The 19,680-nt window shown below is 37.1% G+C and overlaps 1 protein-coding gene and 1 long non-coding RNA gene across 2 annotated transcripts in view; both read right to left on the reverse strand.

Annotated features, from left to right (window-relative positions):
• Positions 1-14,121, reverse strand: part of LOC106699643 (probable flavin-containing monoamine oxidase A) — a 64,757-nt gene extending 50,636 nt beyond the window's left edge. Inside the window, exons 1-6 of the mRNA XM_023337982.1 lie at positions 13,938-14,121; positions 13,770-13,857; positions 12,008-12,188; positions 11,584-11,698; positions 4,843-5,000; positions 2,193-2,282 (exon numbers count right to left, since the gene is read on the reverse strand). Coding sequence (XP_023193750.1) covers positions 2,193-2,282; positions 4,843-5,000; positions 11,584-11,698; positions 12,008-12,188; positions 13,770-13,857; positions 13,938-14,055 — 750 coding nt within the window. The 5' untranslated portion in view covers positions 14,056-14,121. The remainder of the gene's footprint in view (positions 1-2,192; positions 2,283-4,842; positions 5,001-11,583; positions 11,699-12,007; positions 12,189-13,769; positions 13,858-13,937) is intronic.
• A 1,503-nt stretch (positions 14,122-15,624) lies between these two features.
• Positions 15,625-17,125, reverse strand: LOC111609461. Its single transcript, XR_002753136.1, has 3 exons — positions 16,949-17,125; positions 16,756-16,864; positions 15,625-16,191 (listed from the first exon to the last, which is right to left on the reverse strand). It is a non-coding gene; the product is annotated as an uncharacterized LOC111609461 (long non-coding RNA).
• Between the last annotated feature and the right edge of the window lie 2,555 nt (positions 17,126-19,680).

The following is a 19,680-nucleotide window of genomic DNA, read 5'->3' on the forward strand; positions in this document are numbered from 1 at the left end:
CAATGAAGAGGATAAGCAGAGCTTTCCAGCATCTGATGATGTCACCCAGGACATTTTAATGTGAAATATCTCTGCTCACAGAAAATAGAGCATGTCAAAAACTTCAGTCAGAGGCTTCATCAGATTCAGTGCAAGACTGACTGCTATCAGAAATCCTTGTCCACAAAAACTCTCTTAAAATACGAGTCACAACATTTCATTTCCATTTGGGATGAATAAAGCATTGTTGAATTCAACTGATATTTTCCATTTAAGTCAATAAAGCATCTCTGTGGTAAAGAGTCTTTGAAAGATAATTTTGTAGCTTCCAGCACATTGATTTAGCAACACTAATATTATTCTGACATTGGCGTTCTGCTTCAATTTGAAATGCATCACACTGCTGTTCTGGGCGGTCTTTCAACAAGACCATCCTGGGTGTTAACACAACCTCCCCAGCTGGGAGAGCTTTTGTCCGGCGCCGCCGCTTCAGCCGACGTGAAGTGGAAACTCTAAAACGCCCGTGGCTGAGAGTGTCGGCGTGAATGCGTTTCTCCGTCAATAAGTGTTGGCACTTTGATAGACGGGGTAAAATGTCAAGGTTCTGCCCTGCCTCTCACCCAGTTCATGCTGCACGCCAAACTAAAAGCTCCAGCTAACCTTGGCTGTAGGAGGATCTGGTGAACGCATAACAGATGGATTTTCTTTCACGTTGCAGTCGCTGTCTAAGGTAACAGAACTGCAACAAATTGACAGCGACTTGATAGTGGAGTTGCCTTTAAATAGAATAAATTGGCAGTTTTTAAACAACCTTTTTCACCACTTTGGATTTTAAAAGAAGTTCGTAAGAGTTTTTTAACTGGAATGAAAAATTAAGCTGCAATCCCTTCTTAAGTAAAGAAAAATATGACATTCCTGACCAAAAGTATGGACTGATGAGTTTGAGATGGTTTTTCTGCTTGTAGCCGTCAGAAAAATGTAACATTTCTAGGGCTGAAATGATTAATCGTATTAATGGTGATGAATCGATTATTGAAAAAAATGTCAACTAATTTAGTAAGCAATAAATTAAATACAGACTCAAAAAATGCCAATTGCTGAAGAAGAAAAAAATCAGTGCAGTAATTAAAGTTGTACAAAATAAATACACATATTTAATTAAGATAAAAACACTTTTATAGATATGTTTTAACCAACAGTCCTTGGCTGGTTTAGTTTTAGCTTAGTCTGGTTCAAATTCACTAACTGAATGCTGCGTTATTACATTTAAGCAAAACAAAAATGTTGTTTTTCTCATTTAAAAAAACTAATGAGAATATCTATAATGAGTTTCTAATATTATACCAAAATGCTAAGTGATTAAATGAAAAATCTGTAGAATGTGCAGAATTTTTATCTGATTAATCAATTAATTGTCAGAATAATCAATTACTAAAATAATTGTTAGTTGCAGCTCGAATCATTTCAACTGGAACTAAAATACTTTGGTTTCCAGAGGAGTTTGGGGTCAAATTAAAGATTTTAAGGGGTCATAGTCTGGTGGTTACATATTATTATGAACTTTAACATTTTACATCCTAAAGCCTGTAGAATTCAAGATGAAGTTCTTGGTTTTTGTAGTTACTGGGAGTAAATTGGCATGGAATAATTTTTTCCACTATAAAAAAAAAAGCTTTCCTCCTGAAAACTTTAAATAGTTTGGAGATCACCTTGTAACCCTCCCCAAAGGGAGTCAGTCTGTTCTTAAAGGTCACTGCTAATGTCTTAGCATGTCAGCATTGTGTTAACACACATTGAAAAGCTTCAGACCAGCAAACTGTGAAAAACCAAACGCATCCAACAGCTTCTGGCTGAAACCCTCTGGGGAAAGGGTGTGCTTATTTTTTTCTATTTTAGTTGAATGCTGCAAAGGGACATTCTGTCCACTGGGGCTTTTTGGAGGACATGAAATTCTGTACAACATGCCATGTTGAATATTTAAAATTTTAGATTCCGTGAATAAATAAATAAATAAATACACTAATAGCCAGCATGACCTCCAGGAAATATGTAATGTTGATGGGGTCTAATGCGCTTGTTGCTTGGGTCTCTCAGGGAAAATCAGCCGGAACAGAGAGTGCCTTCACACGAGACAGCCCGTTAACCCAGTGAGGAAGCTGTTATCTCAGTGTCACGCCTCATCAGTCCCCGAGTGAGACGCTACTGTACTCTACCTGCCATATGGCCATCACAGCAGAGCCCAGCCGGACGTTCTTCCACCCAACCTGCTGCGCCAGACATTCGGAAAGTTGTTGGGTGCCTCCCTGTGAAGAAACAGATACGGCACCATGAGTCAGGCTTGACTTGGTGCATGCTAATGGCCTTTCCTGGACCAAACAAGGGACGGCGATCCAATTTACATTTCATGTATGGATATAGACGTTTTAGCATGAGATTTCTGTTGAGTTTCAAGGCTATACAGCTCTGGAAAAAACTGAGAGAGCACTGGACTGAATCCTATTGAAAACCTGGTGGTTATTCCACCAAATATTGATTTCTGAAATAAAACATTAGCATTGTTGTTTCTAAATGAATATGAACTTCTTTTCTTTGCATTATTTGAGGTCTAAAAGTACTGCATCTTTTTCATTATTTTGACCATTTCTCATTTTCTGCAAGCAAATACTAAATTTCTGTCTGAAATTTCGGAGACGTCAGTAGTTCATAGAATAAAATATAAATGTTCATTTTATTCAAACATGTACCTATGAAGAGTAAAATCAAAGAAACCGATCATTGGAAGTGGTCTAATTTTTTTCCACTGTATTTGAGACTTTGCTACATTAAGTGGTTTCAGGCCTGGATGCTTGTTCATGTCAGCAATCAAGATAAAATTACGACAAAGAGCAAGTATAAAAAAACAAAAGGTTAGCACAGGGAAGGCAAAAAGGAAGCAAAAAGTTGCCAGAGAATAAGGATGTATATCTGCTTAAATATAATACAACGGCCATAGAGAGACAAGTGAGAATATTAGTGACTGAAAAGTCTCCAACTTAAGTAAAGATGCATTCAATGATGACTTGGAAGAAGTCATAAAAACTGATCAATAAGGCAACCTATACAAATGTTTGTTTCTATGCACTGCAAATCTGAAACAAACTTCCAGAAAACTGATTTTGACTAAATGTAATGTTTATTGCTTGTTTCATAATTGATAACTGACTGCTGTTGGTTTTACGACGTAAAACACTTGGAGCTGCCTTGTTGCTGAAATGTGTTTGACTATAAACTTGACTTGTTTAAAGTCCCTCGGTGGCAGAAACAGTCAGCTGAGGCAGATGGATGTTTATGATTCTGGATTCATTTAGATGCAACAGCTTAGAGTCAGGTGTTTACTTTCTGGCTCCTGTTCTTACTCTGCAGGGGTCAGCTTGCGATTTCTCCAGAAAAATGTCAAAAACTTTACACTATGCAAAACAAAGGAGCAGTGAAAAGAAGCAGCTGGAAATCTTGATTATTTTTTTGATAAATCTGTCTGTTGTGACCAAACTGCAGTGATAGAGGTGTTGAACTGTCATTTTAACTCCATCAGGACGTCTGAAGTTAGTTTTCTAAGCAGCAACAAAACAAACTTTGGTGATTTAGATTCAGAATCCCTTTCAACACAAGCTGCAGGTAAGATGTACAAACAAGACATAGAAATTAAAAATCACAAACGCCACAAGAGTCATCCGTCATACCCACACCACAAACAGTTTTTAAGACTCATTTTACTCATGAAGCAAAGTTTCCAACTGATTTACAACAAGGACAAGCTGACAATCTGTCACAAGGCAACACAGGGACGTCTGAGGGCAATTTAGAGTAAGCGATTATTTTAGCAGTCATGTTTTGGACGGAGGGAGGAATCTGGAGAACCAGGAGAGAAATAATCATCAGAATGAACAGAAATATACCTCATGATGCAATTAAAAAGTCTATTATGAGCTTTACTTTTCAAAGTAAATGATGAATTACTGAAATAAAGTCACAGATCCGGCTTCAAAGGCTGATTCAAATCTGAAAGACTTATTTTAAAATGATAAAATCTATAAAGCCTAATGTCTATGTTTGATGCTTATGCAATCTTTAGGCAATCTGAGTCAAATCAGATGATATGTACCTTTGATACATTCTGATTTGTTAAATTTTCCTCAGTATGCTGCAGCTGAATGACAATAAAGTGTTTCTATGTCTTAATTTTCAGATTAACCCATAAAAATGATCATAAAGAAAAATAAAATTGATGAAGCAGTAAAGGTGTAAGATTTTTTTTCCTCTTTCGCTACAACTGCTCCTGATGACATTTACAGTTTCACTGCATCTCAGGCTGTCTCCATCGTTACAGTTATTTCTTCAGGGCATATTAGGAATTAAATCATAAAAATGCTGCCAAAAGTAAAGTGGAATCGCAGAAAAGAAAAAGAAAAAAAAAGCCTTTTGTGGAGGTTTGAATCAAAAGCTGTGCTGCCATTTTCTGAATGACCTTGTTAATCCATTAGTTCTTACTGGTTCTCACCCATTTCTACACTTTAGCGCTGTAGGAGGAGAGAGAGAGCTTGTGAAAGCGCAAAAACAGATTACAGAGGAAACACTGGTCTCATGTTGAGGGAATACAGAGAAAAGCAGCAAAGAATTTACATCAAGTTTGGAGCCAGGGGTGTTAGGATGCTGTAATTCAATGTTTAAGGGCCAAAGAAAAGCTGCGTGTTCACTGAGACATGGCACAGCCAGAGCAGGCTGTGATGAACGGGCTTAGCTTAACTCAAGAGAGGAGATGTTCGGCTCCGTCTCCGGTTTTTAAAACTGCAGCAGAGTCTGAGTGGGAGGACATGAGGGATATACCTTTATCTTAAACTCCTGAGCACAACCAGGAGTGCTTTCCAGGAGCGCCAGGAGCCCTCCGGCCGCAGCAGCGTACATGAGGAAGAACAGAAAGGACATCTGGGACAGCTCCACGCCGAAGACGGACCTGCTGCACACTCCCATTTGCTCCTTCAGTTCTGCCACACAAGAACGGATAAAAACAAGCGGTAATCTGAGCCATTTCCCTGCCATAACAGAGCTCCACTTACTTTTACAAGTTGTAAAAACAGCACAAGAAAAAGATCCACTGTTCCACTTGAGGAGGCGACCATTACCTGTAATCATCTTGTCACTTTCTGAGTCTCTTTTCATTGTGAAGTCGATAAATTCAGCGCCACAGAGACTCATTGCTTTTAACAAAAACATATGATTAAGACTTCTAAGGCCAGAAGTCTCCTGCATCAAACAAGCAAGAATGAAAACATAACAGCACAAACTGAAGCAACAAATTCTCCTGAACGTCGCCTACTTAGGCCTGTCATTGTTAGATTTAAGGCGAGATGCATCATCAAAGCAGCCTTTTCTTGTCTTAACAAGCTGGAAAGACAGTCTAGCATGTAGTTCACCCACCAGAAAACAAAATGTCACAGCCAGTTTGTCAGTGTGCATTTTATACACAAGTTAATACACAAGTTCACCCCTACCTTAAACCCAAATCTAATAACACTCATAGAAGGTTTAAAGTAGTATAAACTTTACTAATATGTTTCTTTTGAGTAGAATTAACATCAGTGTTTTGGAGTGACCAATCAGAGTCTCAACTGGAGCATGACAAGCAGGCTTCTGACATTAAAGATCTGAAACTCATCGCCAAAAACATGTAAAAAGCTGGCCAGGTGGATTCACTTAAATAACTTTTTAACGGTTTTTGAGGACAACCTGTCTCATTTCCCATCAGAAGCAAACAGCGTTCGAGTAAAACTCGTCCCAAATCATAATTAAAATGTGAAATTTGCATTTGAACGTAGAACAAACTGCAACCACAACATCTCCCATTGCTTCCAGCAATCAGATCGACCAGCTTGAACAAGCTCGCTAGAAAGTGTTTGCAAATTAAACATGAGTCATCACAATATACAGTTCATTGTAGTGCATACAGAACTGGAATTGCCAATGCAAAAGTAACAAAATTATGTCCTGTGTATTTGATGTAGTATATAAAACAGTGGATGTTTATGTGATCTTTTTGACGGCTGAGATAGCATGTTAAATAATCAACAAAAATAAAAAACTTCTGCTAAGATATATATAAATATATTTATCCTCTTCATTGCTTGTTTCAGCCTTGTTTCCACATCGTCGCCCATGATGGTTTCTTCATAAAATCAAGAAAATTATGGACAGTCTTGACCATCATCTTCATAAAACAGAGCATCTTAATTCAGAGGTTTCTTCAGATTCGCTGAATTACAGACCGCTACAAGAAATCTTTCATGCCAACAGCCATCACCATACAATAATTTGAAGAAGCTAAATGAAGGAGTTACAACATTTAATTTTCTTTTGGGATTAACGAAATGTTTTTGAATTAGAAATGAATTTGCATTATTCAAAATTCACATGAAAATAAACAAGTTTACACAATTAGTTTAACATCTCCTTGTGATTTAATCATTTTTTATATTTTTGTGCAGATCTATTATGCCAATAGATTTTTTTTAATTATTCTTCTGAACCACAATTCAAAAGCAATATACGTCTGTTTTACTGTTTATTTTCAGTAAAATTTCATTTACCATTTTGTCAGTTTGAGATCATTTCACCGAGTTTTTCCTGTCATCAACCGTCTAATTTTTTCTTCATCTTTTCAATATGAGCATGCAGGGCTTTCACTCCCTCCTCCATAAATCGGGGACATGCATGTGATGTCCTTGCCAATATTTCACAATGGTGCTGCACTCAGAGGTTTAATAGGTTGAATAGATCAATTAAAGGAAAGGTCATGGCTGTGTTTTTACAAAGTTTAACAAAAAATTAAGAGAAAGAGACTAAATGAATTTCTGATGTCCATAAATACTATTTAGAAGCACAACTTGAAATGGTCATTTTTTTCAGTTTTGTATCTTTAGGTCTGTATGACTACAGTAAATATTTTTGTCCATGTTGAGAAAAGATTTCAACACAGAAAGACACCAAGAAAACAAATTATATCTGCACATTTTTAATTTAGTTAATTTCAGGGTCTGTAACCAGTTAACCGTAATTAATCGCTTTTTAATTGAAAACCAGATATTGGCAAATAAGCTAAATTTTTAAATCAAAAACCTTTATTGCTGCTAAATTGTTTAATAAAGATAGATACAAACTCAACAACAAATTTCTTTATAGCTTTTGATCCGTTATTAATGTTATTCAACCATCAGATCGGTGCAAAAACGACAATGCAGCATTGTGTCAAAAATATCTTCTGCTAAGATATCCAAGATATCATTACTGCTTTGCGTTTTATTTCTATGTCTGTTTTTGTGTCAAAAATGACACAATGCTAGGCTATTTCTACAATGCAGTGATAACCTAGCACTGTAGGCTATTGTTTGCAAATGTTGGATGTGCATCAGATTTAAGGATCCACCAGAAACACACAAATTGATGTTAGTGCCATGAAATCTTTCTTCTTATCTCGTCAGGTATGAAAGCGTAAAGAACGAGTCTCGCACAAGAACAACACAGTCAGAGCTGGACCGTCACAGTGTGCCATGGACCAGAAATCACAGCAACGCCACTTTCTGGTCCCACTTCAGATGTCCAGCTTGTCACAGCATGTACAGACGTGCCACCTGAACAAGTGCCATGCTCCGTTCTGAATATGAGGGACTCCGTTGAACCACTAGTTTGAATTTAAAGCTGCACATAAAAGTGAAAGAATAGAAAACCTGAATAAAATGCATCTCAATAAATAGTAAAAAAGAAACAGAAAATCTGTATACTAAAGCATTCTCACAATCCCGGTGTCACTCAGTTCCCACAAGAGCGAACCGGAAGCATCTACTGGCTCTGATGTCTGATTTTGCTCTGTGGAAATCTTCTACACCTCCATCACATTCTACATGGATAAAGGATGTACTAAATTATGCTAAACTGGAGAGAACATGGAGCCAACTGGGAAGATTCATGACGGAAACATGGGTTTAACCTTACAGTTATCTCAGACAGATTGTTCAACTACTTGAATATGAGCAACAGTTTAGCCAACTATATTGTGGATTATCCATTGTGTGTTTTTCTTTTCTAGTTTATTTTTCCCATTTTGGTTTAGTTTTTATATTTAGTAGTTTTCCTATTACTGGTTTGTTTGATTTCTCTGTTGAAATCAAACAGCAGTGTGTGTTATTACTGCTCTAACAGATTTCAGTGATGTCCTGAATGCCTTTAAACTTTAACAGATTGTTCAAAAATGCACTGTGCAGAACACAATCATTTTTAAGAGAAATGTCAGGCTTCTGTAGATCATGACCTGATTTTGGATAAATTACTGCATCTATTCAGCGAGGAACGAAGGCGAGGTGTAACGGGAGTCGCGGTATCTTTCATGACAGCCCTTCAGATCATCTGTGTTGTTGGGTTTGACGTCTCGTCTTCCTCTTGTCAATACTCCACAGATTGTGTCTATTGGATTCAGGTCAAGCCACACAACGGTCACTGGAGCAGATTTTGGTACCGTCGGCAGTGTGATCCGGCACCAAATCCTACTGGAACATAAAATCAGCATTTCCACAAGGCTGGTCAGCAGATGGAAGAATTAAGTTCTTTAAAACTTCATGGTAGACGGCTATGTTCACTTCAGAAAACCGTATGTCTTCTGGACATCTTTCAAGTCCAGTACAACTGGGTAGCCTACTCACCCAAACAAAGACCATTTAGATCGGAGGCGTCAAACTCTTTCGTTTTGGGCCAAATCAAGATCATGGATGCTCTTAATGGGCTGGATGTGCCAGAATGTATTGATAAAACCTGTTCACATTTTTAAATTCTTAAATTTAAATATTATTATTGAACATATTTTCAGTCCCTTCATGATTTTGTGATGTTTTTTGTGATTTTTTGTAATAAAAATCAAAGTGTTTACGGTACTAATTTGGAAATATTTGCAATATTTTTGCTTATTTATGACTGTAAATGCAACTATTTTATTACTCGCTGTATAGATTATAGACTATAATCTGACATCAATCAAGGCTGAGGCAGCTGTTTAGTACAAGTAAAAGTTTTTGATAATTTTTTGAGAAAAATCTACATAAACTCCAAATAATGTATTAGCACAAAAAAGTGGAGGAATTTGTTGATTTTGCGTGAATTTCCACCATAATTCTCAAGAAACTGAAGTGACCGATTGATATAATTTGGCAGTAAACAGATGAAAACTGAATTGATTTGATTGACAACAGAATATGTAAGCACACTTAGTGCTTAGTCTAGAATCTAGAGGGCCACATAAAAAGCTATGGAGGGCTGGATTTGGCCCACAAGCCTCGAGTTCAGATGGTTCAGAAAACCTTTGCCAAACTGATGTTAATTGGCTCCAAGTTTTAAAAACATTGATTTTTGGGTTTCTATAATCTGTAAGCAATAACCATCAAAATGACAAGGATTAAAGGGTTGAAATTATTCTCCATGTGCAATGAATCTACTGTTGATTCCTGAAAGGCTTGACTACAAATTTTGAATTTCTGTATGGATTTCTCACTTTTTTCCACGCATCTCAAATCTCTATCCACATTTTAAATTCTGTGAATTAGTCACTGTGAATCTTGGCATAAACAGGCAAAAATGTCTTTACTTTTTCCATCAAGATTGCTATAAAACAGCTAAAATATAACTTTTCTTTCAAGCAAACCAGGCAGAGCATGAAAATAAATTCTGCTTCATTTGGTTGCCTCTGAAATGGAATCATGAGCAGAACTAAAAACTGCTGAATAATGTGGAAAAAAGTGACAGCAGGAATCCAGTCTTCTTCAGAGCAAAGGACACTGCTTTATCTACAGCAGATTGCAGGATGTATGTTGGGTTATACAGCCCTGGGTGATATTGTTGATTAGTACGACAGAGACACAGATGTACAGATGGACCATGGTGTGCTTGGTGTTTCCTGAAACAGCCCACAGAGACTGAAGCAACACATTACCCAACTGTCATGTTGGACCAGACAACAGAGCGGTCTTAACACCGCTAGCAATCCTTATGCTAACGGTATTTTTAGTATAACTGAATCAGAGTTTATTGCAATCTGGGTGCCAGAGAAACAGACACAAGAATTAGCGTTGGGATAACACAGCTTCTAAAAGTCCAGCCTTGAACATGTGATTGGATTCACATTTAGGCGGTCTGTAATCAGGCTGGGCATAAGACTAAAGAAAATGCTAATAACATCTTACTGCTAAAACATGGCCACTGAAAATGGGGCAAAATAAGAAGGTGAGTGAGTTATTCTAATTAAAAACAGGAGCACCCCCATTATCCATCACATTCATGCAGACGTACAGGAATTCACTAGAGATCAGGATAAGGGGCGCTGTTGGGCATGAGATAGTGTGATGGTAGCCTTTATCTGGGCACCCAGTTACCAGGGCAACCAGATTCAAACAAAACACCTGGATTGATATTTGCCTTAAGCCCCTTTTACACAAACCCGCTCTTCAGAAAAGCCATTACAGTTTTGTTGTGATTTAGCCGCTTGCTAACATCTCCACTGATCGGAGTCTCTGGTGCTTTTTGAAACCGGGTCTTATAGTGAACCTTTTTGTGAACACACCCAGATGATGCAAAGTATTCTGCAGGTGCTTCTTAACTTTATAAATTTAACAACTTCTGATAAGGAATGTAAATGTGTTACATGAGAACTTAGTTCGTCGGAGACGGGTAATTATTTTCTAAATGAAGTGGAAGCAGGTGAGGTAAAAGTTAAGGGTCAAAAGGGCAAGCACTTTTTGACATTATGCTAACATTGCAGTGCCGCCTAGTGGCCTGGCATGAAAACTACAGTGAATACAAGGTGTATCTCCATCTAAACATCAAACTTTTTCCTAAACAACATAAAAAAGTAAATACTGGCAGTTTGCTTTCAATGGTTTAGTGAAAACAAAAACTCAGTATCATTAAACCAGCAGCTTGATGGTAAATTCTCATCCAACTATGTTAAAGAATAAGCTAAATATTTCTGTAGTTTACTGAAAAACATTTCTACCAAGTTCTATTTTCAGAAGTGTTTAACACTTCTTTGTGATAATCTTTTAATTTTTACACTGTACTTAAGTGGAAATGTAATTTTTACATTCTCTCCATGACATTTATCGTTCTTAACATCTTAATCCCCAGTCTGCTTGCTGCACAATTAACTCAAAGGCAGCAAAATAAAAATGAAGAAACTTTCTGGATTTAAAAACATGTTGGCATAGCAACCGTGACACATAATTTCTTTTTTTTTTTCACCTTGTCTGGGACTTAGCAGCACATCATCATAGCAATGCTTCTCAAAATGCCGTTTATGAGCGTTGGACTGAGAAGTAGTTCATAAACTCAAGATGCATGAAAGAATCAAAACAACAATCCAGTTATGTTTTTGATGAGGGAATAACTTTCTAACATAATATAAAGCTCATAAAAGTTGATTTTAAATTATGCCCTGTGTCAACTTATGCTCGCACAGATGTTTTGCATTTCATTAAAAAAAAAAACTAATTATGTTAAAAAGAGAAGGTTAGACGCAGTGGACCTGAAACCGACCTTCAGTCCAAGCGTGTTGCTCGATGTACGAGTGCACCGTCATGCTGTCCAGCTCCGCCGCGTTGGGGGTCCTCAGTGGATCCTGAACACACACCGTTCTGCACAGCCTGTCAAACTGAGAACAGCGTATAATCAGAACCTGACATGACAGTTCACCGCCTTGAAGACAAAACACGCACATTGATACGGACAGAAAAGGAGGAACGACCAGAGGCTGCACCACGTCACACTGCTGCTCCAAAGCGTCTGAACCAGACTGGAGCTACTGTGGTACTTTGTCATGTGATGAACTTGTCAATCCAAAGAACTCACTCTGCTCCAAACAACTGTGACAGTAACATTCCAAGATATAAACCTCTCCAGGTTCGAATTTGGAGAGTTGGGGTTTTACTCAGCGGAAAACGTTGCGTTTCTTGACTCTCACCTTCCACAGCATCTGGATGAAGTCCAGCAGCACCAGCGGAGACAGAGCAGGGATGCCGGTCCGGTAGGTTCTCACTCTGGAAGCAGGTCCACCCACGTGAAGCACCTTCTTCCCGTCATTAAACTGAGGATACACCTCTAACCCCAACTCTTTTATGAGCTCCATAATGTGTGTTTGTGTGCTGTATGGAAAGAAAAATAATAATAATAATAATAAAAAAAAAACCATTATGAATCTTTATAAAAGAAAATCCTTGAATAACCAGAAAAACAGATTAAAAGCTGGGTAAAAAAAACAGATAAATAAAAAGAACACAATAATACAACCATGTTTGCTGTAAGAGAGTCGTCTGAGTTAAATCTCGGCATACAACACCCTTCACTTTGTGAGGCCGTTTTCTATGAAATGTCCTTTTCTGACATCTATTTGTCCGATTAGGTTGAAACATGTTGAAGGCTAAATCAGTGGCAAGCTAGACACAAACAGACAGAGTCACAAAGCCCTGCGAAGTTATTCAATTCCCTTTTCACATATTATTTTGCAAGCGTATATGTTTTATTGAGATTTTATGTGACAGGCCAGCAAAAAGTAGTGAAAATTTGTTTAACCAAATAAAGCATGGCAATGCTGAATTCAGCCCCTCTGAGTCAGAACTTTTACAGCACCTCCAAAATTTTCTATAATCAATTTAACACAAAAACATATTTTGAGATAAATTCTGTATGTTGAGACTGACACTGTATTTAACGCCACACAGCTTCTATATCCCTGCTAAATATACCGTTTAAGTTATTTTAAGGCCTAAACAATAGGGCAGTTGTACAGGTGTCACTCTTTTAAAAGGCAGAGCCATCAGTAAAAGCCTGGCAGTTCAAAGAGTACAAATATTGGAAAGTTTGGTGGAAGATAAAAGTCCCTCTCAGCCACAGCAGGGAACCAAAGCATTACAGAAAAGTAAGTTTTAAAAAGTAAATTAAGAATAACTTACTGTATATAAAGAGTACTTGAAATACTTTACAGTTCTTCAAAGTACTACACTCATTGCAAAGAAATGTGTAACCAAGTAGGATGTATTTTCTTTTTAAAATACAACTGTACATGAGTATTTCTGCATTAAAAACATATTGCTGCTTACAAGAAGTGAACTAGAAGTATGCAAACAGCACAAATGTGCAAAAAACAGCAGGAATATTATATGAGAAAAATTGTTATGAATCTTTTCCAACAAAACCTTTTTTCTTCCACTCAACTTTCAATTAATCTGCCTGAATACAAAGAACTGAACAACTACCTTTAGAGATTATCTTTTGTAATTCCCAAGACTGTTTGGGCCATGACATACCATTACTGTATTTAGTCAGTGTTCTTGTTGCTGTTCGTCATTCACGCTTTTAAAAGTTTTCCTTTTTAAACTGAGTTCCAAAAATAAATTAACTTTTTAGATCACACTAATTGGAAATACAGCTGGAAAGCTGAGTGTAGAATCATCTTCAGCATCCTTAGTCAAGAGTTCTTATATAAATGAGCAATTATGTGTCTAATCTGTTTGTGTGATGGATATTGATCCTCCCTAATCCCCACTCGGAGTTTTCAAGGGTTTTATTATTAGCAGCTCACCTCTTATCTTTTTCTAATGGTCCCAGGAAACTGGAGACAAACACCTCCCTGTCAGCTCGCAGGTGTTAAAATCATCTCATCTTTATTCCGACTTAATTACACACAGATTAAAGAAAAAAAAAGTCTCATGTGTGGCTTTAATTACCTTCCGACCCACTGTCCTCCAAAGTCCCAGCGGTCAGCACCGTCGGCTGCTGGGATTTCAGAGGACACGGTGCGACCTCCCACTCGATCTGACAGGAAACACAAGCAATCATGAAGCAAACGCCACACTTTAAGGCTTCACTTTTCTGCAGGATGCAAAGTTCCCGACCTTTCCCCTCCAGGATCAGGATTTTGAGCTTGGCGTCCCGTTTTGTGAGCAGATGAGCCGCACTGAGCCCGGACAGCCCGGCTCCGACTATAACAACGTCCCAGATGTCGGCCGTCATGTTGGAAGTTCAGGTGAGTCTAAAGTTGTGGGTCCAAAAGTTAAACACAGTTGTCGCTAATGCGAGGTGACGTTTCACGCACCTGAAACGTTGATTGGTTGAAAGTTTTCAGTAGGCGCTGTGGGTATAATCCTTAACGGTCAGCCGCCGTGGGACTCGGACCATGGGAGGAGTTTACGTCTTAAAATGAAGAGGATGACACGTGACACCAAGAATGACCTGCTAGAGAAATTTAAGTTTATTATGTCATTAAGTATTGACAGTACACGCCTATCAAACAAAAAAAAAATATTACAGGTACAGGTCAAACCAATCCAGTTCATTTTATAGCTATTTTAGTTATTGAAAGGGAAATTAAACTGTTTTTGGTACATCGTTTAAAATCATTTTAAATTGCTTCTTAAAACTTATTTTTATTTGTTGGCCTTTCATTGAGGCCTGATACTGTAACTTTTCTGTTGTGATTTTTTTTATTTCATAAAATTTTTTGTATTCTTTTTTTTTTCTCTTTTCACCAACTTATTCTATTGTGTTATTTTTGCACAGCACTTTGGTGCCGCTTGAAACATATTTTTAAAAGTGACAAATTTGACATTGACAAGTATCTTAAAAGAGTCATTATGGACAGAGATGCCCTAGCAGTCAGTCTTCCATGGTCTCTGAAGAGGCCTCTGAATGAAGTCTGACTGTAATTACATACCAACAGCTCAATATCCAGGCAGCAGACACAATAATTCACAACATTTCAGATTCTCATTTTGCTAACACTTCATAAACTAGCAGGAAGTAATAGAGGTGTCCTGTTTCAGCGAGACAATGTGCTCCGACACAAAGCTGAAATGGTTTTAAATGAACAAAAACAACTTTGAGTTGATGGGTTACTCTGTAAACTCCTCAGATCTCAATCCAATTTAAAATCCGCAGGACGAGTCCAATCCACTTAGCAATTTTTAGGATTTAGATGATGTGATGCAAAGTCAGCGATAAAATTAAGTTGCGTGTAGAGTCCGTCAACCTGCACATACATGAGACTGAAATACGGAGCAACACATGAGTAACACCAACAGCTTGCTCTGCTCAGTCTTGGCATCTTGAGCAGCAGACTCGTTCCATCATTAAATGCTGCAGCGAGTTTCCATATGCTGCTTTTTCTGTGGCGCCTCCACGATCGGCTGGTGTGCAGCAAGATTTAAAAGGTGCAATCTTTACTGATCAGCTAAGTATCATTATTTTAGCACTACTACTTACCATATAATCAGTTAGCTCATTAGACATCAACAGTAGAGGTTGTAAACAGGTTAGCGGGTGGGGAAAAGTCAGGAGACACCAGTTTAGAACCATTCCTACTTGTTTAATGAGAGTATTTCTCTGCTTTGCATCATAACAAGTGTCAAACACAGGAAGAAAAATCACTTGATCATCTATGTAGAAGTTTACACACGCCCTTTTTGAGAGCATTACAAATAACTTCCAATTATTTTCCACATATCTTGGATTAAAACTAAAACCTGTCAGGAAAAAAAAGAAAGTAAACTGAATGCAATAACCCAGTTGCCTTCACACAGTGAGTGTATCAACCCTCAATCCAAAAGCAAACACTCTAAATTTTTCAGATTGTGAAGACATCTCTTGTCCACAGCCCATTTCAGGTGGTCTCACATATTTTTCTCACAACTATAGTTCTGGACCTTGGTCAGGTCATAACGAAACATCAGTTTTCCTCTCTTGAAGTGATTCCTTTGAAATATCCTGGAGTCACAGTGGTGCTGAAAATGAAACCTCTCCTCATTTTCAGGTTAGCAGACAACCGAAGGTTGTGTTATTTGTGTGCTAAATGTACCGTTTTGGAAATGTTTAAGTTTAAGTGTGGTTTCATCAGTCCGTGACACAATCTTCCATAATGTTTTGTATGATTTTAGTCAGGTGTAACACAAAGGTTAGGCATCAGAAGAGAGTCCTTCAAAAGAGACTTGAGGTGTGAATGAAAACAGGAGGCAGTGGTTTCAGTTTTAGTGAATATATTAAGTGGTTGTACAAAAAAAGACAAAAACAGCAGTTTTCAAAGTCCATCATCCATTGTCTAGCTCGCCATCAACACATCCAGGTGAAGATTCTGGTCCATTAAAAAACCTCAACCTAAAAGGTCAGAAATGCACATTAAGAATTTTATCCAAAACAAAACCGTTTTGATAGCATGTAAAGGAAATAAATATTAATACAAACATTGAATGTGTGCATTAGTTTATGCATATTAAATGCAAATGCAATGATTAAATTTCCAATAATTTTAACATGACCCAGCATTTAAAATCATGTTAAATCAAACCATAATTTAGGTTCAAACAAATAAAAAGGTCATGCAGGATTATATTTCAAGTCAATTTAAAGTGCACTTTCAAAAATCTCAATAATCAATTATCAAAAATAAAATTCATTATCAATTCTTTCAAAATATTCAAGCAAAGGGAGATAGAAAGAAAAAATAAATAAAGATACTGCGCAATATTAAATTTAACCAAAAGTTTAGCTACATTCTGTTCAATTGATTTTGCCGTCATACCAAACTTCATTCCCGTTTTAGCGTCAATACCAACAGTAGCAAAACACGCAAAAAATCTAACTGATGCACCAACCAAAGATTGACTGCATATATCAGACCTTTTCCCACAATTCGGCTTCCATTAAAAATAATTGTCTTACCTTTTCAGCAGAGTAAGCAGTACTTGGCCTCAAAGCTAAGTACGTAGCGACCCGGTGGCTAATAATGGCGGAATCCCAGCGGAGTTCTGAACTAGCAGAGCCATCAATTCTGGTAAAAACAACGCTTCAATAAGCAATCAACTAGTAGTTTTAGACATGAAACAATGCTGCTACACGATGACAGAAGACTCACCTTGTAATGGAGTTTGCAGATTTGAAGAAGTGTATTGATTTGTTTGGGAGACGCCGAACAGAGGAAACAGCCACAGTGGAGACGGAAGAGGAAGTAAAGCTGTGAGCTGGGGGCGGGGCTTTATTAAAGAAGTTGGAAAGTTTCAGCAACACAGGAAGTGAGCCAGCAAAAAAAAAAAAAAAAAAAAAAAGAAAGAAATTTGTCTCCCAACACAACTCCAAGCAATTGTTGTTGCATGTAGGACACAATTAGTCTTTGTAGTTTTGTTTTTTCAGGACTTTTGGACACAAGTTTCCTGTTGAGCTGCAATTATTGCGGTTTCTTCCCATTTAATATATATATTTCTTACCCTCCCACTAATGATTTCTTTGTACAATGAGATCATTTTGAGCTCTTTTAAAAAAATGAGGTGTAACCTTTCTGCTAACTGTGACTGTATCTGAAGGATCCAATTGAGCAAATGTCATGTGAATCCTACGTACACGGCTGAAATTTACTCAATAATGATCATATTCCCTGCAACGGAGTCGACTGAATGTGGAAAATGATCCAAAAGGTTATCCAACAAAGTATTTGCTTACGTGTGTTTGTTTATGTGATTTCTGCCTGTTTTCTGTAATGTTTTAAACACAGAAGTTTTTTAATTATTTCTTGCTTTTTTGATTTAACAAAGTGTGGATGAAAAGTTTTAAATTTACTTTGCTTATGAGATCCACACATACCACAGTGTACATTAATTTATGTTGTTTCAGTACTATTTATTGCTATTTCCATTAATTGTGTTTATTTATTTTGCCTGAAGTCCTTTTTGTGCACCTTTGGCTACCAAAGAAGGAACTCCACAACAATACGGTTCTTGTTTATCTTCATCTAGGTGTGCAGCAGTTCATATGCAAACTCCTCCCGCTTGGCATCGCGTTCGCTTCAGTGGTGCTGAATGTCATGGAGCTAATTACACAAGGTGGTAAACTGTGAGGACAGACAGACTAATCTAGGTTTTATTCCCCTTATCTTCTCTGTCAGAGAGGTTATCAAACTCAGCCAGAGTGACTTGCATAACAGTGTACTATGTTGAGGAGTTTTCATTAATAATAAACCACTAGTGGGATTTTTTGTGTGTTTTGCAACACAAAGAAAGAAAGAAAAAAAAAACTTTTAAGTTGATATGTTCACTTCTTCCCCCCCACAATTCTCATCTGAGTCATATAGAAAACTGATCCTGCTGAGAAGAGGTGAAATAACATGTTTTAAATTATGGAGGACAAGGTTAGTATATCTAAAGCTTTTCATGTAAAAAGGTCTAACTTGGAAGGTGTTGTGTAAGACACTAAAATTGCTGAAAGAAAGGAAATCTGAGCCAACAACTAATCACACCATTACATAATCAAGGGCCAGTTGTCCTAGCTTTATCTATTTAAAAGATATTAAAATTAAGAAAGTGCTCTTTGCACACTGTCTTAAAGGAGTGTGATTTGGTTTTATTGGGTTACAAAACACAAATATTGATGTATTTCACTAGGATTTTATCTGACAGACCAACACAGATATGTATTGCTGTGAAGTTGGAAGAAAATTACATGGTTTAACTAAAAAAAAATAAAAATAAAAAATCTGAAATGATCGAGTGAATGTGTGTTTAGTATCTCTAAATTAATAAATATATTATTCTGATTTATATCTATTTCACGTATGGTGTTAATGTGATGATGTGCTGAAGGTCGAGCTTTGCAAGGGTTCTTAAAGAGACAATTTTAAAGCAATGTTGCAAAGTGAAAATTATTTTTAGTAGTTTTTTATGAATTCTGTATTTTCATAACAACTGAAGCTTACGTGGTTATGAGAGTATTCAGTAAAATGGCACTACATGCCTGGAAAATACAGAACACCCCTTTTTTAAGGAATTTTCCCAAACTGTTACTTTTAAAGAGAAGAATTTGTGTTTTGGGAAATCTGAAATATTTTCTTTCAACCAAACCCATACACGACTTTTGTAATTTTATTTACAAAAGTTTAAAACAAATGGGAGAGTGAGGTCAGCGAGGGTTTTGGTTAATTTTTAGATTTTGCTTACTTTATAAACTGGTGGCAAAAAACACAAGTGTTTTTCAAAAATCGCCAGAAGCTTGTGAAAAACACGAGCCGACAACTGGAGAAAGTGTCCAATATTTTACATGCAGCTCAGAGTTCAGATAAAGCTCCTTATCCTCTATTTCTAATCCATTTTCTGTGCGTGTCGTCTGAAAGATCCCCCACCGTATCTGATTTATAGAGGCGATTTTTCTGTAGATGCGCCATAGAGATAAGCTCAGCAGTCTATTATTAATATATCTACTCTTTCAGAAACTCTTGTATTGTATATAAACTGTGCTGCTTTGTATTTTTTGCCTGAAAAACCTGTTGTTGGGTTTTCTTTTGCAACCCAAGACATTCTCTTTGTTTTCCTTCTTACTATTTAAAAGCATCCGCATAATAATAGTTCTGTCACTGGGATGTGGTTTATTGTGTATACAAGACAAAAACAGGACTGCAGACGCTTTCTTCTTTCCAAAGGAAGGTTTTTTTTTTAAATCAATATTCTGGTCATGTTGATAAAATGAAAAGAGAAAATAAAGACAGGATTAGTGTCTGAAGAGAGCTTAAGTAGAGGAACACCTACATAAAACAGTAAACAAAGGTGGGTAATTGGCAGGTATAAGCTTAATTTTGCAGGTATGTTTTCAGCATATTAGAGG

This window comes from Xiphophorus maculatus, chromosome 8, assembly GCF_002775205.1.
Source record: "Xiphophorus maculatus strain JP 163 A chromosome 8, X_maculatus-5.0-male, whole genome shotgun sequence".
NCBI classification, from domain to species: Eukaryota; Metazoa; Chordata; class Actinopteri; order Cyprinodontiformes; family Poeciliidae; genus Xiphophorus; species Xiphophorus maculatus.